General features: G+C 27.5%; 2 protein-coding genes across 3 annotated transcripts; both read right to left on the bottom strand.

Moving 5' to 3' along the window:
• Positions 1–35: 35 nt before the first annotated feature.
• On the bottom strand, positions 36–3,822 carry LOC145187433 (uncharacterized). Of its 2 annotated transcripts, XM_090081458.1 has the most exons (13): positions 3,675–3,822; positions 3,387–3,507; positions 3,210–3,286; positions 2,927–3,083; positions 2,144–2,206; positions 1,968–2,040; positions 1,525–1,639; positions 1,218–1,306; positions 1,068–1,149; positions 792–917; positions 569–618; positions 349–455; positions 36–264 (listed from the first exon to the last, which is right to left on the bottom strand). In XM_090081458.1, the coding sequence occupies exons 1-13, from the start codon at positions 3,699–3,701 to the stop codon at positions 167–169; spliced, it is 1,185 nt and encodes a 394-aa protein (XP_089937584.1). In that variant the 5' UTR covers positions 3,702–3,822; the 3' UTR covers positions 36–166. The 2 variants fall into 2 exon arrangements, 1 of the variants encoding a protein (XP_089937584.1); XR_016450631.1 differs by lacking the exon at positions 569–618.
• Positions 3,823–3,862: 40 nt separating this feature from the next.
• Positions 3,863–13,613, bottom strand: LOC145187431 (activating signal cointegrator 1-like). The gene is made up of 14 exons (XM_090081431.1): positions 13,259–13,613; positions 12,397–12,649; positions 10,241–10,348; positions 9,872–10,055; positions 9,461–9,576; positions 9,159–9,253; positions 8,586–8,782; positions 8,134–8,261; positions 7,879–7,993; positions 7,740–7,797; positions 7,426–7,547; positions 7,209–7,306; positions 4,259–4,361; positions 3,863–4,078 (listed from the first exon to the last, which is right to left on the bottom strand). Exons 1-14 carry the CDS (start codon positions 13,342–13,344, stop codon positions 4,023–4,025), a joined length of 1,719 nt encoding a protein of 572 aa, XP_089937557.1. The 5' UTR covers positions 13,345–13,613; the 3' UTR covers positions 3,863–4,022.
• Positions 13,614–13,868: the final 255 nt, after the last annotated feature.

Below are 13,868 nucleotides of genomic sequence, written 5' to 3'. Positions count from 1 at the left end.
AAGATAATGAAATTCAAAATAAAACATAAACAAAATCATAAACATATTGGAATTTTCAGTTAAATTATATACATTAAGAGTATGAATTGTATATATAATTACAAAGTTATCAGCCAAAATTTAATTTTTTTTTAGTTTTTTTTTGCCTTGTATCACTGTAGTGTCATCAATTATTATCTGTCATTGTATCAACTGATGGATTCCCAGAACTAGTTGTTGCTTGAACCATCTGAATTGCGACAATACCATTGGGATAAAAAAGCCCTGCAACATTGAAAAAATTTCCTTCTTTTAATTCAACTGTGGCTACTAAATTAAGTAAAAATTATCAAATAAAAAAGGTAAAACCTTCTTGCTCCAAAGTTATCTCATGAGAATTTCTCAGCACTTTGTTAAGGTGAGGTATTACAACCTCGAATTCATGCACAGCCATGTTGGTTTTGTCACTTACATAACTATAAAGAAAACAGAAGCAAAGCTTAAATCTTTTTAAAATAAAAATATAAAGCTCATATAATATTTACATAAAGAAAAGAATAAGCTGATGAAAAATGAACAATATTCTCACTTGTATAAAAATTTTAAAGATGTATTTCTATTTGTTTCCCAATCAATATTCTAATTATTCAAATTAGCAGATAATCAATAAAAGTAACAATAATAACAATTAAAGACAAAAATCAAAAAATTAAAATCAAAGAATCAACAAAAAGCTGCTGTAGGCTCAATTATCATCCCTTAACAAAAAGAACATTCACAAAAAAATGAAAAAAAAGGAATGGTAAAATTACTAATCCATTTTGTAGCTTTATTCGAAGCATTACAGCATCATGAGAAATAGATTTCAAAAGTTGAGTTTCTCCGGTAGTCTGCTTCTTATTTTCATCAAAATGGCGCAAAAGCTTTTCTTGCTCAAACTGTAAATAAGCAATCCATGTCATTGGTTATTTTTTTAATTTTAAGCAAAAAAATAATTTGGACTTCAGGAAAATAGATTTTTATTTTATCTAAGATCTCAATAATGCAAATAAAAAAAAACAAAACGAAAAACAAATCAACAACATTACCTTTTCCAGCTTCTGCTTTTTCTCTGATTCTAAATTCATCTTTAAGTTTTTTCTTGCTCTTATTTCTTCTGCTTTCTCCACTCTAAAAGGATAAAACTAATTAAAAAATCATATATTCTGACAAAAATTAGTAAACTGGATTGTGCTTACTTAGTTCGCTTTATTAACTCCAAACGTTGCTTTTCTTGAAACTTATGCTTTTCATCAAGACTTTTGCTGTATCGAGAACTGATAACATCCTGTAAACAAAATTAGAAAATGTTCTTGTGCAAAGCATAGTAAGAAATATTAAACCAAGGAGAAAAGATATTAAAAAAAAAGCGGTGATATAATAGTGCTAGAATAAAATTCTGTCAGATATATTATGCAGTCAGATGTAAATAAAAATTCTTTTTCTGGGTGTGAATAAAAAATATCAAATTAACAGAAATAATGCATTAAAACTACTGTTCCCTACTTTATAAGGCTGTACCCCATCAATAAACTCAGATGAAGTGTTAGACACTGAGCTTTGGTTTGAGTTATCACCACTTTGAATTGTGCTAAGATAGCACTCAGGATGTAATTCTATCCTAAATGAGAATATATAACCTATTTTTACATTAACATCAATTTTTAAGCAACTTGGCATATAATCAGATATCAAGGAGTATTTAAAATGTATTTTAGCTTGGAATAAATAAAAATGTACATATTTCAGTTATGTAACTCAAATTTTCAGTTGTTAAATATACTTTACCCTTCAGGTATTGCATATATTCAACCCTTCAGCTATTTTATATACTTAACACTTCAACGAGTAAGCTGCACTTCAGTTCAGTTGCACTTTTTGTTTTTGTTTTTAAGTTTTATATTCTCTTTAATGACTACGCCAATAAAAATATAAAATGACCAGTTTACCAGTCCATAGCAGGTTGAATTCCAATATTGCTGGTTGCTATCAATCCTTTTATAGCCACATTTTTTTCGTAACCTTAAAACAACCTTCTGCATAATATCATAACTAACTTTTTTATTATCATAACTTATATACCACAATAAATTGTATAACAAACTTTTTAAAAAAACTGAGATACCCATTTCAACAAGGTAAGATAGTAACGTCATATCAGGCTTAACTTCTTGAAACATACTTTTATCTATGACAAGAATTGTTGAAGAAAAATAAATACAAAAAATTAACCTATGATTTAAAAAGTGAACTTCAAAAATCAAACTTATTTTTCTAAAGTTAATTTAAAGGTAACACTTTGACCTACATTTGTTCTGGATTTTCTTAAAAAAACTTAACTGCAAAAGAATTTTACAATCTTTTAAACATTAGGATCTATTCACCTGGTTTTACCAAAAAAATATTCAAAATAATATTTTGATGGGTTTTTTCTAAAAAATACTATTTAAATCTTTGATAAATCTTAGTTTCAAATGGCATATTTATAGCATCTATTTAATAGATCTATTTAATATTTTCTGATATCTGATTTATCAAGTACTGAGAGGCCATCACTTTAAAATATGAAACCCTATAACTTACTAGAATATAAAACCCTGCATTTTAAAGTTTTTACATTTTTACCTGAAAGCTTTATCTTTTTTTTTTTCAAAAAAGATACTTGCTATAAAATTGAATGCATTTCCCTCACCATAGTAAATTAAGTGAAAAATGAAACCAAAAAGTAAATCAAATAATTATGTTTTCACATTATAACATTATAAAGGAAACACAATGTGCTTACATATCTTCAAGATTTTACAAATACTGTAGACTTAAAAATCTAATATTATACAAAAAAAACAGAGAAGTTATAGAGATTTTAAGAACTAAGTTTGCAAAAAAATTTATTTGTTAAAAAACAAACCATCTTTTGATCTAATATTTAAAATTTTCTTCTCTTCTGCATTTTCATGTAAAGGTTGGATTGATTGTAAAATATTCATTTCTCTCAATTCATTCAGTAAAATGTTATGTATTTGAGTAATATCTACATTAACAGGTAAAGTAAGAAACTCATTGTCCTAAAAGGATAAAAAAAGTATAAAAAACAAAGTAAAATTTTAACACTGAATTCAAATGCAATCTTTACATAAAAACAAACTGTGTTGTGTTCCAGATCATTTTGAAAAAAATTTAAAAAAAAAAACCTGTTCAAATCCACACAGTAGCAAAAGAGTTCTACAGGATTCAAAACACCACACTTTTTTGTTGAACTTTTCATTGGCTATATAAAAACAAATACAAAAAAAAGTGTTTCTTGCAGAAAAAAGTAAAAATAGATAAAATAGATAGTGAAAGAAATAAAACTGAAAATTCAAGCATACCTATTCTAATTTTTCTATACTTTTCACAGCTTTTGTTTTTAAAAATATTTTCAATATATGTAAAAAGCAGTTTTACTGCGTCTTTATATTCTTCTGTTGTACAACTTAATTTTAATTCATTCTGAAAAAAAAAATTATAAAATTATAATTACAATTAAAGTAACAAATATATTTATAACTAAAACAATTATACATAAATAAAATATACATGAAAATAAGCAAATGAAACTTAATTTAAAATTCATTTTATCTAAGAAATAAAATATGTAAAAGTAAAAAAAATCTCACCAAAAAACATTCAAGCATGCTGTTCATAATTGGAAAAACTAAAAAATTATTACTATGCTATAAAATAATATTTCAAAATAAATTAAAATTTAAGTAAATATTAAAAACATTTATTAAAAACAATTTTAATATTTAAACAGTTAAGTAATATGATAATAATTAAAATTCGATGACAAAAAACAACTTAGTGAAGGAGAATATTTCTGAATATTGAAGACTACAAAATATAGAAATCTTTGCAGCATTTTTTGTGTGTAAATATTTAATTACAATATAAATTTTTCAAAACTATATTTTTTTCAAAATTTTAGCGTTCATAAAACTAATTTTCCAGGGAAGATGAAGATGTCAACTAAAAAGCAAACTTTTTCTTGCAGACGCATGAACCTGTGCATCAAGTTTATCTAAATAAAAATAATATTTTATAATTATATTGGTAAAAAATAAAAAATAAAAAAAATAAAATAAAAACAGTTTAAGTTGAAAGATGATGAATGTTGTGCTTAAGAAAAAATATGGCACTTGCATATAAAGAGAACTTGCCAAAAAAGAGAAATACAAGAATTAAAAGAAATTGCTTTTACATATTTTGTGATGTCCTTTCATAGAGAACATCACTTTGAGAGGTTGAGGATTTTCACACACAAACAGATATTCTGAGGACGAATCTTCTTTGCATTCAGGGTGCTGAAAAAAATTTAAAAAATAACAATTCCACATTACATGTTGCCATGTATAATGAAAGCTGTCAAAATTTAAGACTTCAAAAAAAAAAGATAATACAAACCTAAAACTTAACATTAAAAAAGCATGGCGTAGCAAACATAAAAAAAGTAAAGAGAAGTTCTTTTTAACAAAAAAAATTATGCCTTCATAACTAATATTTATTTTGATTCCTTACAAAATTGGACAGAATTCATGTATAAAATTTATATATACATATACAGTGTCTCAAAACATTTTTAAAAATATTTTTCCTAAAGAAAGTGCTGTATTTTCATAAATTTAGACTTTTTTGGTAAACTCAAGATTAATGAAAATAAAAGAACATGTTTTTAAATTGATTTTATTTATTTTAATGTAAAATATGAATCACAAGGTTTTCAGTCTTAAAATAAAGGAACTTAGGTCGTTTTTTTATTGTCAAAAAAATATTCAACCAAACACATTATTTGTTTCATAACAAATTATTATATAACAAAACAATTATTTTAATACTTTGTGGGCTCCCTTTGCTTGGATTACAGCTTCTAGACGTCTAGGTATTGATTCAACTAAAGATTTTGTTTCTTCTGGTTGAATCTTTTCCCAGGCTTCTTCAATTGCCACTTTGAGGTTATCTTTTTTGGAAAATGACCGATCTCCAATTTTTCGGTCTATGATTGTGCGGGCATTCCAAGACCTCAACATTATTTTCAGCAAACCACTCCTTGGTTTTATTGGCACTATGCTTGGGATCGTTATCTTGCTGAAATGTAAAATCAGATCCTAGCCGAAGTTTTCGAGCAGATGACTTCAAATTTTGCTTTAATATGTTTCTGTATTGCACCTGATCCATTAAAGTATCAATAAATTTGAGTTTTCCGACACCCTTCCAAGCCATTGAACCCCATACCATCACATTACCGCCGCCATACTTGACAGTTCCTCTCATGCAGCTTAATTTGTAGGCTTCTCTGGCTTTTCTCCAAACTTTTTGGGCTCCATCAGATGACTTTAAGTTGAATTTCGATTCGTCACTCCACAGGATCTTTTTCCAGAAACTTAACTACATGTTTTTGAACTTCTTAGCAAACTCCAATCTTCTTTTCATGTGTTTCTTACTCAAATATGGTTTATTACACACAAGTCGTCCTTGAAATCCCTGGTCTCGGATACGATTTCTGATTGTCTGATGGGATAATTTGATTCCATAATTCTCTTCAACTTGCTCAGCCAGTTTTCGAGCAGAAATGAAGCGATTTTTCTTGACTTGTATAATTAAGTTTCTATCAAAACTTTTAGAAGTCTTTTTTTTGCGACCCTGCCCTTCTTTTGTGGCTGTTGTTCCGATCAAATTATACTTCTTTATTATGTTGGATACTGTATTATGAAGAATTCCAGTCTCTTGCTGCACCTGACGATAGGTTTTACCCTGATTGACTAGATCAACAGCTAAATTTCTCTGAGAAACAGTCCAGTGACGTTTACCTCCCACCATTTTACTTAAAAAAACATGAAACCTTCTTTTTATACATTTTTTTTTTACTACAAAAAAACAGTTTTTTGTTATGCAATTTCATTAATTGTATAAAAATTTGCTAAAATATTTCAACAAATTTCACATAAAATTAATTAAACTTACCTAAATATCGCTTGGTCGGATAATTTTTTTACAAGCCTATTCAATACTAAGTCTCTCTTAGGACAAATAATAAACCAACTGAAGCATGAATCAAAAAATATGAACGCTAAATAGCATACTATTAATACCAATAGAATTAAAATGACAGACAAAGTATCCCTATTCATTGTTTTTAGTATAATTTAGAGCGTAAACATTTTTTTTTTGGGAAAAACTTGTTTGGTCGGATAATTTTTTTGAGACACTGTATAAACTTATTTCTTTATGCAAGTGTAAAAATCTGTTTAAATATTAGTCCTGCCATTTCAAAAGTTGGGATTTTAAAAACAACAACAAAGAAAGCAAAAGGAAACCAGTAATGTTTGAAGACGCTGATTTGGAGATGTTATTGGACTAAGATTCATGCCTAACTAAAAAGGAGCTTGCTGAAACCTTGGGAGTGACTCAACAGCAATTTTAAACTATCTCAAGGGCATGGGTATGGCGCGAAAGCAAGGAAATTGGGTTCTGTAAGATCTCAAACCAAGAAACATTGAGTGCCATTTTTTTCAAGTGCTCAAAGGACAAAATCAGAATGGTTTTTTGAATTGTGAATGGGGACAAATAGTAGATTTACTACAATAACCCAAAGTGTAGAAAAATCATTAAGACCAGTCAACTTCAACAGCAAAACTGAATAACATGTTACAAAAGTCTTCAGAGACACTTTGAAGGTGCTTTTATGGAATATCCTTCCATACCCCGTATAAAACTATTAATATTGATAATTGTATACAATACAGCTTTTCATGATACTGGTGTAAACCTTTTGGATTAATTACACAATATATGAGTTGATAATACACGTTAGCACTCTGCATTAATTGATTAGAATTGCTAGCAAGTAAAAGTAAAAATATATAATGGATAATTTACATATAGATGCAAGTAATTGAACACTTTGAACTTGGGTTAGTATGCATCTTGATTTACCTAGCAAGCTAGCTGAGTCAATTATTGACTCAACTAACCTGCTAGTAATAATAACCATAACAATATTATTACTTTTATCGCTAAAAACAAAAACAGTGTTAAATATGTAACAATACAAACAGCAAAAATAATATCATTCAAAATAATAACAATGAATAAAAAAAAAACTTGAGATCATGAAAAGGCATTTAAAAGGCATCAAAAATTAATAGACTTACAGAGTTAAAATAATCATTATTTGACAGACAATCTATCATATTAACACATCCAAGCAGACATCCACTGGGATAATTCTTTGGGAAATCAAACACTTTGTCTATTTAAAAAAAACTAGCATTTCAATAGTGATAATAGCTGAGAACCTTAACTCTTGGTAAAAAAAAAAAAAAAAAAAAAAAAAAGAAAGCCAAACATTTGCCTCATGCTCATATCTACCTGGATAAAACATTCGATATTGATTTTCAACTTGCTGAATCTGCTCTTTCTCTGGTTCTTTTGCTGTGGCTGCTATCCATAGGCGACCTCGATGAGCAGTATACCAACTTCGACCTTCTATTCTAAAAAAATTAAAATATCAATTGATGATTTTTATAAAACTGATGATTAATTCATGCTAAAACAATTTTAAAAAATTATTTGAAATCATTATTAAAAAAATAGTTGTTTTTTTTTTAATGATTTTTTTAAAAATGAATATATTTTTAATATAATAATGTAAAGACTTTTTTAACAGAACATTTTTCCCTCACTTTTTGATGCCATAAATGAGAAGTGATGCCCAAGGTTGATGCATACTTAAACACATTCCTAAAGATAAAGAATTTAAGTATTGAACCTTACACAAAAAACAGACACAAAAAAAAAATTTTTAAATTGTACAAATGTTACCTTGATCAACAACCTCCTGTAGTTCTTTATCCTGAAGTCTAATCATTCGATGAGCTACTTTTTGTTGTGTATTTGAAGTTAATTTTACATCAGCTTTAAAACAATTCGATTGAAACTGTAACAATTAAAATTAAAATCAAATAAACAACTAAAACAAAAAATTATTTTATAACTACAGTAAGTTAATAAAAAATACTTTTAGTAATTAAGATTAAACAAGAAAATTAAAAAATTGATAATAAGGCTTCTATATACTTGGGGTGGCTCAATAGGTATTCGAGGATCAACTAAAGGATGGTTTTTTGTGTTTACAGCTAAACTGTTGGACTTATCATCATGCTCAATAGTCTTGATGATATCATCATCTTCACCATTATAAACAACTAAATACAAGAAAATTGTATTGATTGATTTGTTCTTTGAAATACAAACTTTTGCAGAACAAATCTACTAGGTATACAAAACCGCTGCTTACTTTAGATTTGTTTAATAGCAGTCAAAGCTTAATACAATAATATTTAATTCTTTAATTTCAAAGTTATTAAAATTGTTAAAAAAAAAAAAAAATGAGCTAAAAAAAATAAGCTCTTAAGCTAAAAATGCTTATTGCTCAATATAACTTTTACTCATTCTTTTTATATGAGTATTTTTTCTTTTTAACTAATTTAATTTTTAAGTAAGTACTATTTTCCGTTCTTAATACTTACAGTTATCTTCAGTAGATTCATAGACTTCTCTTCCTAAAAAATCAATACGTATTTTCCTATCTAATACAGATTTAAAGCGTTGATCACGAATTTCTTTATCTCGCTGAGCCAAAGCCTCTTTTTGCTTTTTTGAAAGCCAACGACTATTAGTTGAGAAGTAATCTGCTTCATCATCAATAACTTTTGTCCGTTTTGTACTAGAATTTCATATGCAAAATGAAATTAAAATAACTTATTAGTCACCTAAAAGGGAAAAAAATAGCTTCTTGTTTAATGTATGAAATTCACTTTTAATATCTCTACTGAGAATCTTTGCATGATAACATTAATCAGAAAAACCTAACTGTAATGTTTTTGGCTGCATTCTAAAAGGATATATTTTTGATAATTTAACCTACATCATTTATTTAGGTCTTAATTTTTACTTGCAAAAATGGCAAGAAAAAAAAAACTAACAGTATATGATAGAACGTTTGGTTGCAACAACAAATACCTGAATATCAAGTTGAGTTTAATAATTAGAAGTTCAGTCAGAATAAAAAATATGATAAATGCTAAAATATTAAACTTTGCCTGTTTTTATCAAATTCCAAAAGCCGATCTTTTTGAGCAAGAGCTTTCTGTAATCCTGCATTGACTTTTTCCTCCTCTGTCTCTTCCTCTATAACCTGAAAGCAATTACAAAACCGATTTCTACTATTTTCAACATAAAACAAAACATTTCTACTATTTTCCTTATAAACAACATGAACAAAATATTCTTAAACAGTTTTTAGTGTAAGTTTATAAGATTTTGATAAAAAATTTATTTCAATTGAAGGAAAATTTCAAATTTCTATTTCACAAGCTCATCACAAAAAAAGAGTTGGTTTCACCTCAGCTTTTTGACTCATCAGCTTTTCTTTTAACTTCTTACTTTTCTTAGATTCACGGCAAATTATTTCTTGTTCTTCTAAACTGCAGACTAGATTCTCACAAAATATACAAGGACCTAAAAATAATTTTTTTTTCAACTATCTTATGCCATAATATTTTATTGCAGTAAATACCTATTACAAAAATAATTAAGGGCAAAAATAAAAATAATCTAAAAGATAAAAAAAACAACAACAACAACAAAATATTCACAGGTTGAGATAAAATAACCATTTAAAGGTTATTTTAAGTGAATTTTATTTTTATGCAGTCAACAGAAAGAAGATTACATTCCAAAACAAAAATATTCCTAAAGAGGAAAAAAATGTTTGTAACTTGCATAAGGAGCAACTTTAAAACATTTCTCAGACCTGATCCTTCCTGTTCACAAACTATCCGTCCACATTGAAAACAATTATTTATTAGTTTATGTTTCTGAGCTAAACATTGACAGGGATGACGACCTGGTAAAAGGATAGTATCTGTTTTTAACTTTCCATCTGCACTATAAAGGGGTACATATTTGAAATTACGTCGCTTGAATGGATTTGCACCCTAAAAAAAAGATGAAAGTTAAAAACAATACAAATAAAGATTACCTGTTTCATTTTATTTTTATTCTTTTTTGCATAATAATTTTTTTTTCTAACTAAAAGTATGCACACTATGCTTATCATAATAACTATAACATTTTTACACCAAACCACTATATAATCAAAAGATAGACAACTAAATTTTACCTTTATTTGGTTGATTTCATTACTTGACAGGCAATTTTTGTCAATTAACTTTGCATCATGCTTCACTTTTCTTTCCATATGTATTGGAAGAGCATCTTGATGTGATATCTTAATAAAAAACATTCCAAGATATTTGTTACTTTCAATTGTAAACTGTCTTTCAGATTATCCAGATATTGAGTTTATGTATGTACATACTCACACAAACTCCTTATTTAGGTGAAAAACAGTTTTTTTGTGAATTTCTATCATTAATGAGATGGTGATGTATGTTGGAATGCAAATTAACACACACTAACATATTATTATTTTCTTAACTTAGTTTATTGAGCGAATTGTTCACACAAGCATAAACAGAATACTGCTTGAATAAAGTGGTGGGTCTCTAGTAAGTTCTCTATATATAATCAAGGATATTGTAAAAGATATTAGACTAAGCCTTTCAAGAAATGACCAAATTAAATTTTTTTTGATAAGATAGTAGATATATATATTAAAATGGCATCTGAAATTTTTTTTCAAGTATTGTCAAAGGAATAACCTTTATGGATATACTCTAGTAATATTCATTTTTAATTTGACAAATGCAAAAACTTTCTTGATTACTATTTTATATACATACATACATACATACATACATACATACATACATACATACATACATACATACATACATACATACATACATACATACATACATACATACATACATACATACATACATACATACATACATACATACATACATACATACGTACATACATACATACATACATACATACATACATACATACATACATACATAAATATATATATATATGAAATTTGAGCTTGCATTATTGATATCTAGAGGTTGCTCAACGAATTTCAATAGTAATGGCCTTATTTAAATTGAAATTGAAATTTCAATAAATAAATAAGTTAAGGAAACAAATTTTCAGAGAACATTAAAGCACCAGAAGTGTTATTTCATCACATACAGTTAAATAGAATGAATACAATTAAAAGCTAGGCATTAAAAAATAATAATTTTCACAATCATTGTAACCAAGTTAGTGCAAAAACTATTGTCAGAGTGCTTTGCACAAACTAAATTTCAATATTTAGCTAAAACTGAATATTAAGTTAGTTCTTTGAATTCTCTTCAAGCCCTTGCAGCAACACACACTTCTTTGGGTCTGGGAATTTATGTGCAAATTTAAATACAACTTGCAGCAGGTATTATTTCTATTCCTTGTTTTTAATAATAGACAAATTAAAATCTTGAATCAGTTTGACCCCACATTTGGTAATGCCGTACACAACCCCTGGGCTCTGAATAAACTAATTGGCCTTCTAGGATTTAACATTCTGTTCCTATTGCACAGAAAGTATTTTTGTCCAGAACTTGGTAGTAAGTTCCAGTATTTCAAAGAATTTAAAAGTAAAAGTTGTTACAAAATCTTCCAACCCTTTGCTGAAGCCCAGTCTGCAACATTATGACTAAGGCTTTGTGCTGTTGCTGCAATTAAATATGTATTTCTCTACCACTGATATTGGTATGATCAAGAACAGATGCTAAATGATCTTCTCTTACATGATGCTGGAAGATGATGTAGATGAAAATATGTTATATGCACCAATTATTTTGGCAACCTTACGCTCATCATCTATTTAGGCTATTTTTCTGTCAGCTACTTCCTTTCTTCAAGTTATCTGCCTTGCAAGCCAACTTCTTGTTGATAGCCTCCATCTAGTTCTTTGAAAAAAATGATCAATCTTCTGGTCCAACTTATGACAGCATTTACATGTGCAATATCAAACAGCTTATTAATCTGTATGAAATGCATTTTTTTTAAAAAAGTAAGAATACTAAAAATTTATAAACTTATCCATACACAAAACAGATTTAACATTGAGCAACCTCTAAACTTTATCCAACTAAACTGAAACTTTGCATGATTTAATTTTTCATCAAAAAACACAGGATAAAGAGATGCCATACTCAACTTTAGGAGAAAGAAATATCATTATGAATTAAAGACTGCCCTAACATACAGATATGCATATAATAAACTATTTGGCATTACAAAGTTGATTATAATAAATTTATTAGTTATAGTATAAATCTTTAATTTTAAAATACATACAACCATAACAACTAAACAGTTTATAACCTCTAAGTTGTTTCCTGCGTTTGTTGTTCGTTGAATGGATTTCATTTTCTTTTGAGAAAGTTCTTCATATTTTATGTTTTCTGATGGAGCAGATAAAGTTTCATTTTTATTGTAAACTCTATATTTATCTAAAGGTGGTTTCCATCTTTTTAAAAACTCATCAAAAAATTGTTTTGATTTTGGCTGATTTAGATCAAGAAGGCTTTTAAAGTATTCTTTGATATCTCTTTCACTCTCAAATGATAAAATGTAACTAAATTTAAAATAGTAGAAATATATAAAAACATATTTAAAATTTTGACTATTTTAACTTCCATATAAAATATATACAAAGTGTAAAATACTTTTAGTAAAGAAAATAATTGAATGTATGCATGTAGATAGCATACAGTGTGTGCCTAAAAGTGTATGCTGTTTCTGTGACCAAGTATTTTGGGTGACTTATTGATAGTGAAAATTTTATTTTGGTATTAACAAGAACTATTTTTGTAGTAAAGTAACTTTTTAAAATAAATGTAACTTTGTAAAAGCTATAAAATGCTGTATTAAAATTTGATTTCAAAATTAAAACCATAACCAATCATTTGAAACAAAATTATCAATAGATAATCTACTATTATATCCCTTGCAAGTCCTTATTGGAATTAATCTTTTAAAATAAATATCAATATTTTTATAAGGATTAAAGAAAAAACAAGATAATAAACCTTATATATATATATATATATATATATATATATATATATATATATATATATATATATATATATATATATATATATATATATATATATATATACATACAATAGGTCAATTATGATGACGAGAATATCACGGTTTAATTAATACAAATGCTACTCACCTAGTCATATCATTTCCAGCTGGAAATCCAAGCAAATTAGATAAATTTTCCTTAAACCACATCTCAAAGCTTTCATTATTTTGCATTTTTAATCAAAATTTATTCCTTGCTTATAAATTTAAAAAACGATCTAGTTGCTAATATTTCTAAAAAATAGAGAAATAATGTTGTACCAAGAAAACTTACTGACGTAAATAAATTTAAATGTTATACACTTAAACAACTGTTTTGAAAACGTGAGTAGTTTTGTTTGTCAGATTTTTTTCCCAAGAGTTGACAAACGGCGGAAATCTTCTCGTCTCCATTTTTCTTCTGCAGCCATTGGCAGCCGCCTCCCAAATTCTCCCTGCAGAACGATTTACCTTCTACCTCATGATTCTTCCACCTCTCAATCGGCAGTTACCATCAGAATTTTTTTGAAGGGAAAATGTTTTGGAGGCTGCGGTCAACCCGGAGGCGGAAGCGTTTAGAGGTGAAAGCCAGAATATTCTGGGGGCAAAAAAATATTTGGAAGGTGGCCGCCTGTGGCTTCTGCTTCTTAAGAAAGTTTCTCTTTCAGCGGAATGTTATTTAGCCGCCGGCATTATATATTCTGGTTTTCACGAAAAGA

Source organism: Hydra viridissima, unplaced genomic scaffold (genome assembly GCF_058129835.1).
Source record: "Hydra viridissima isolate aposymbiotic clone 2 unplaced genomic scaffold, HvirCarnegie_v1 scaffold_1, whole genome shotgun sequence".
In the NCBI taxonomy this organism is placed as follows: domain Eukaryota; kingdom Metazoa; phylum Cnidaria; class Hydrozoa; order Anthoathecata; family Hydridae; genus Hydra; species Hydra viridissima.
The sequence above is the reverse complement of the archived record's forward strand: the minus strand, read 5'-3'. Positions and strand labels throughout refer to the sequence as shown.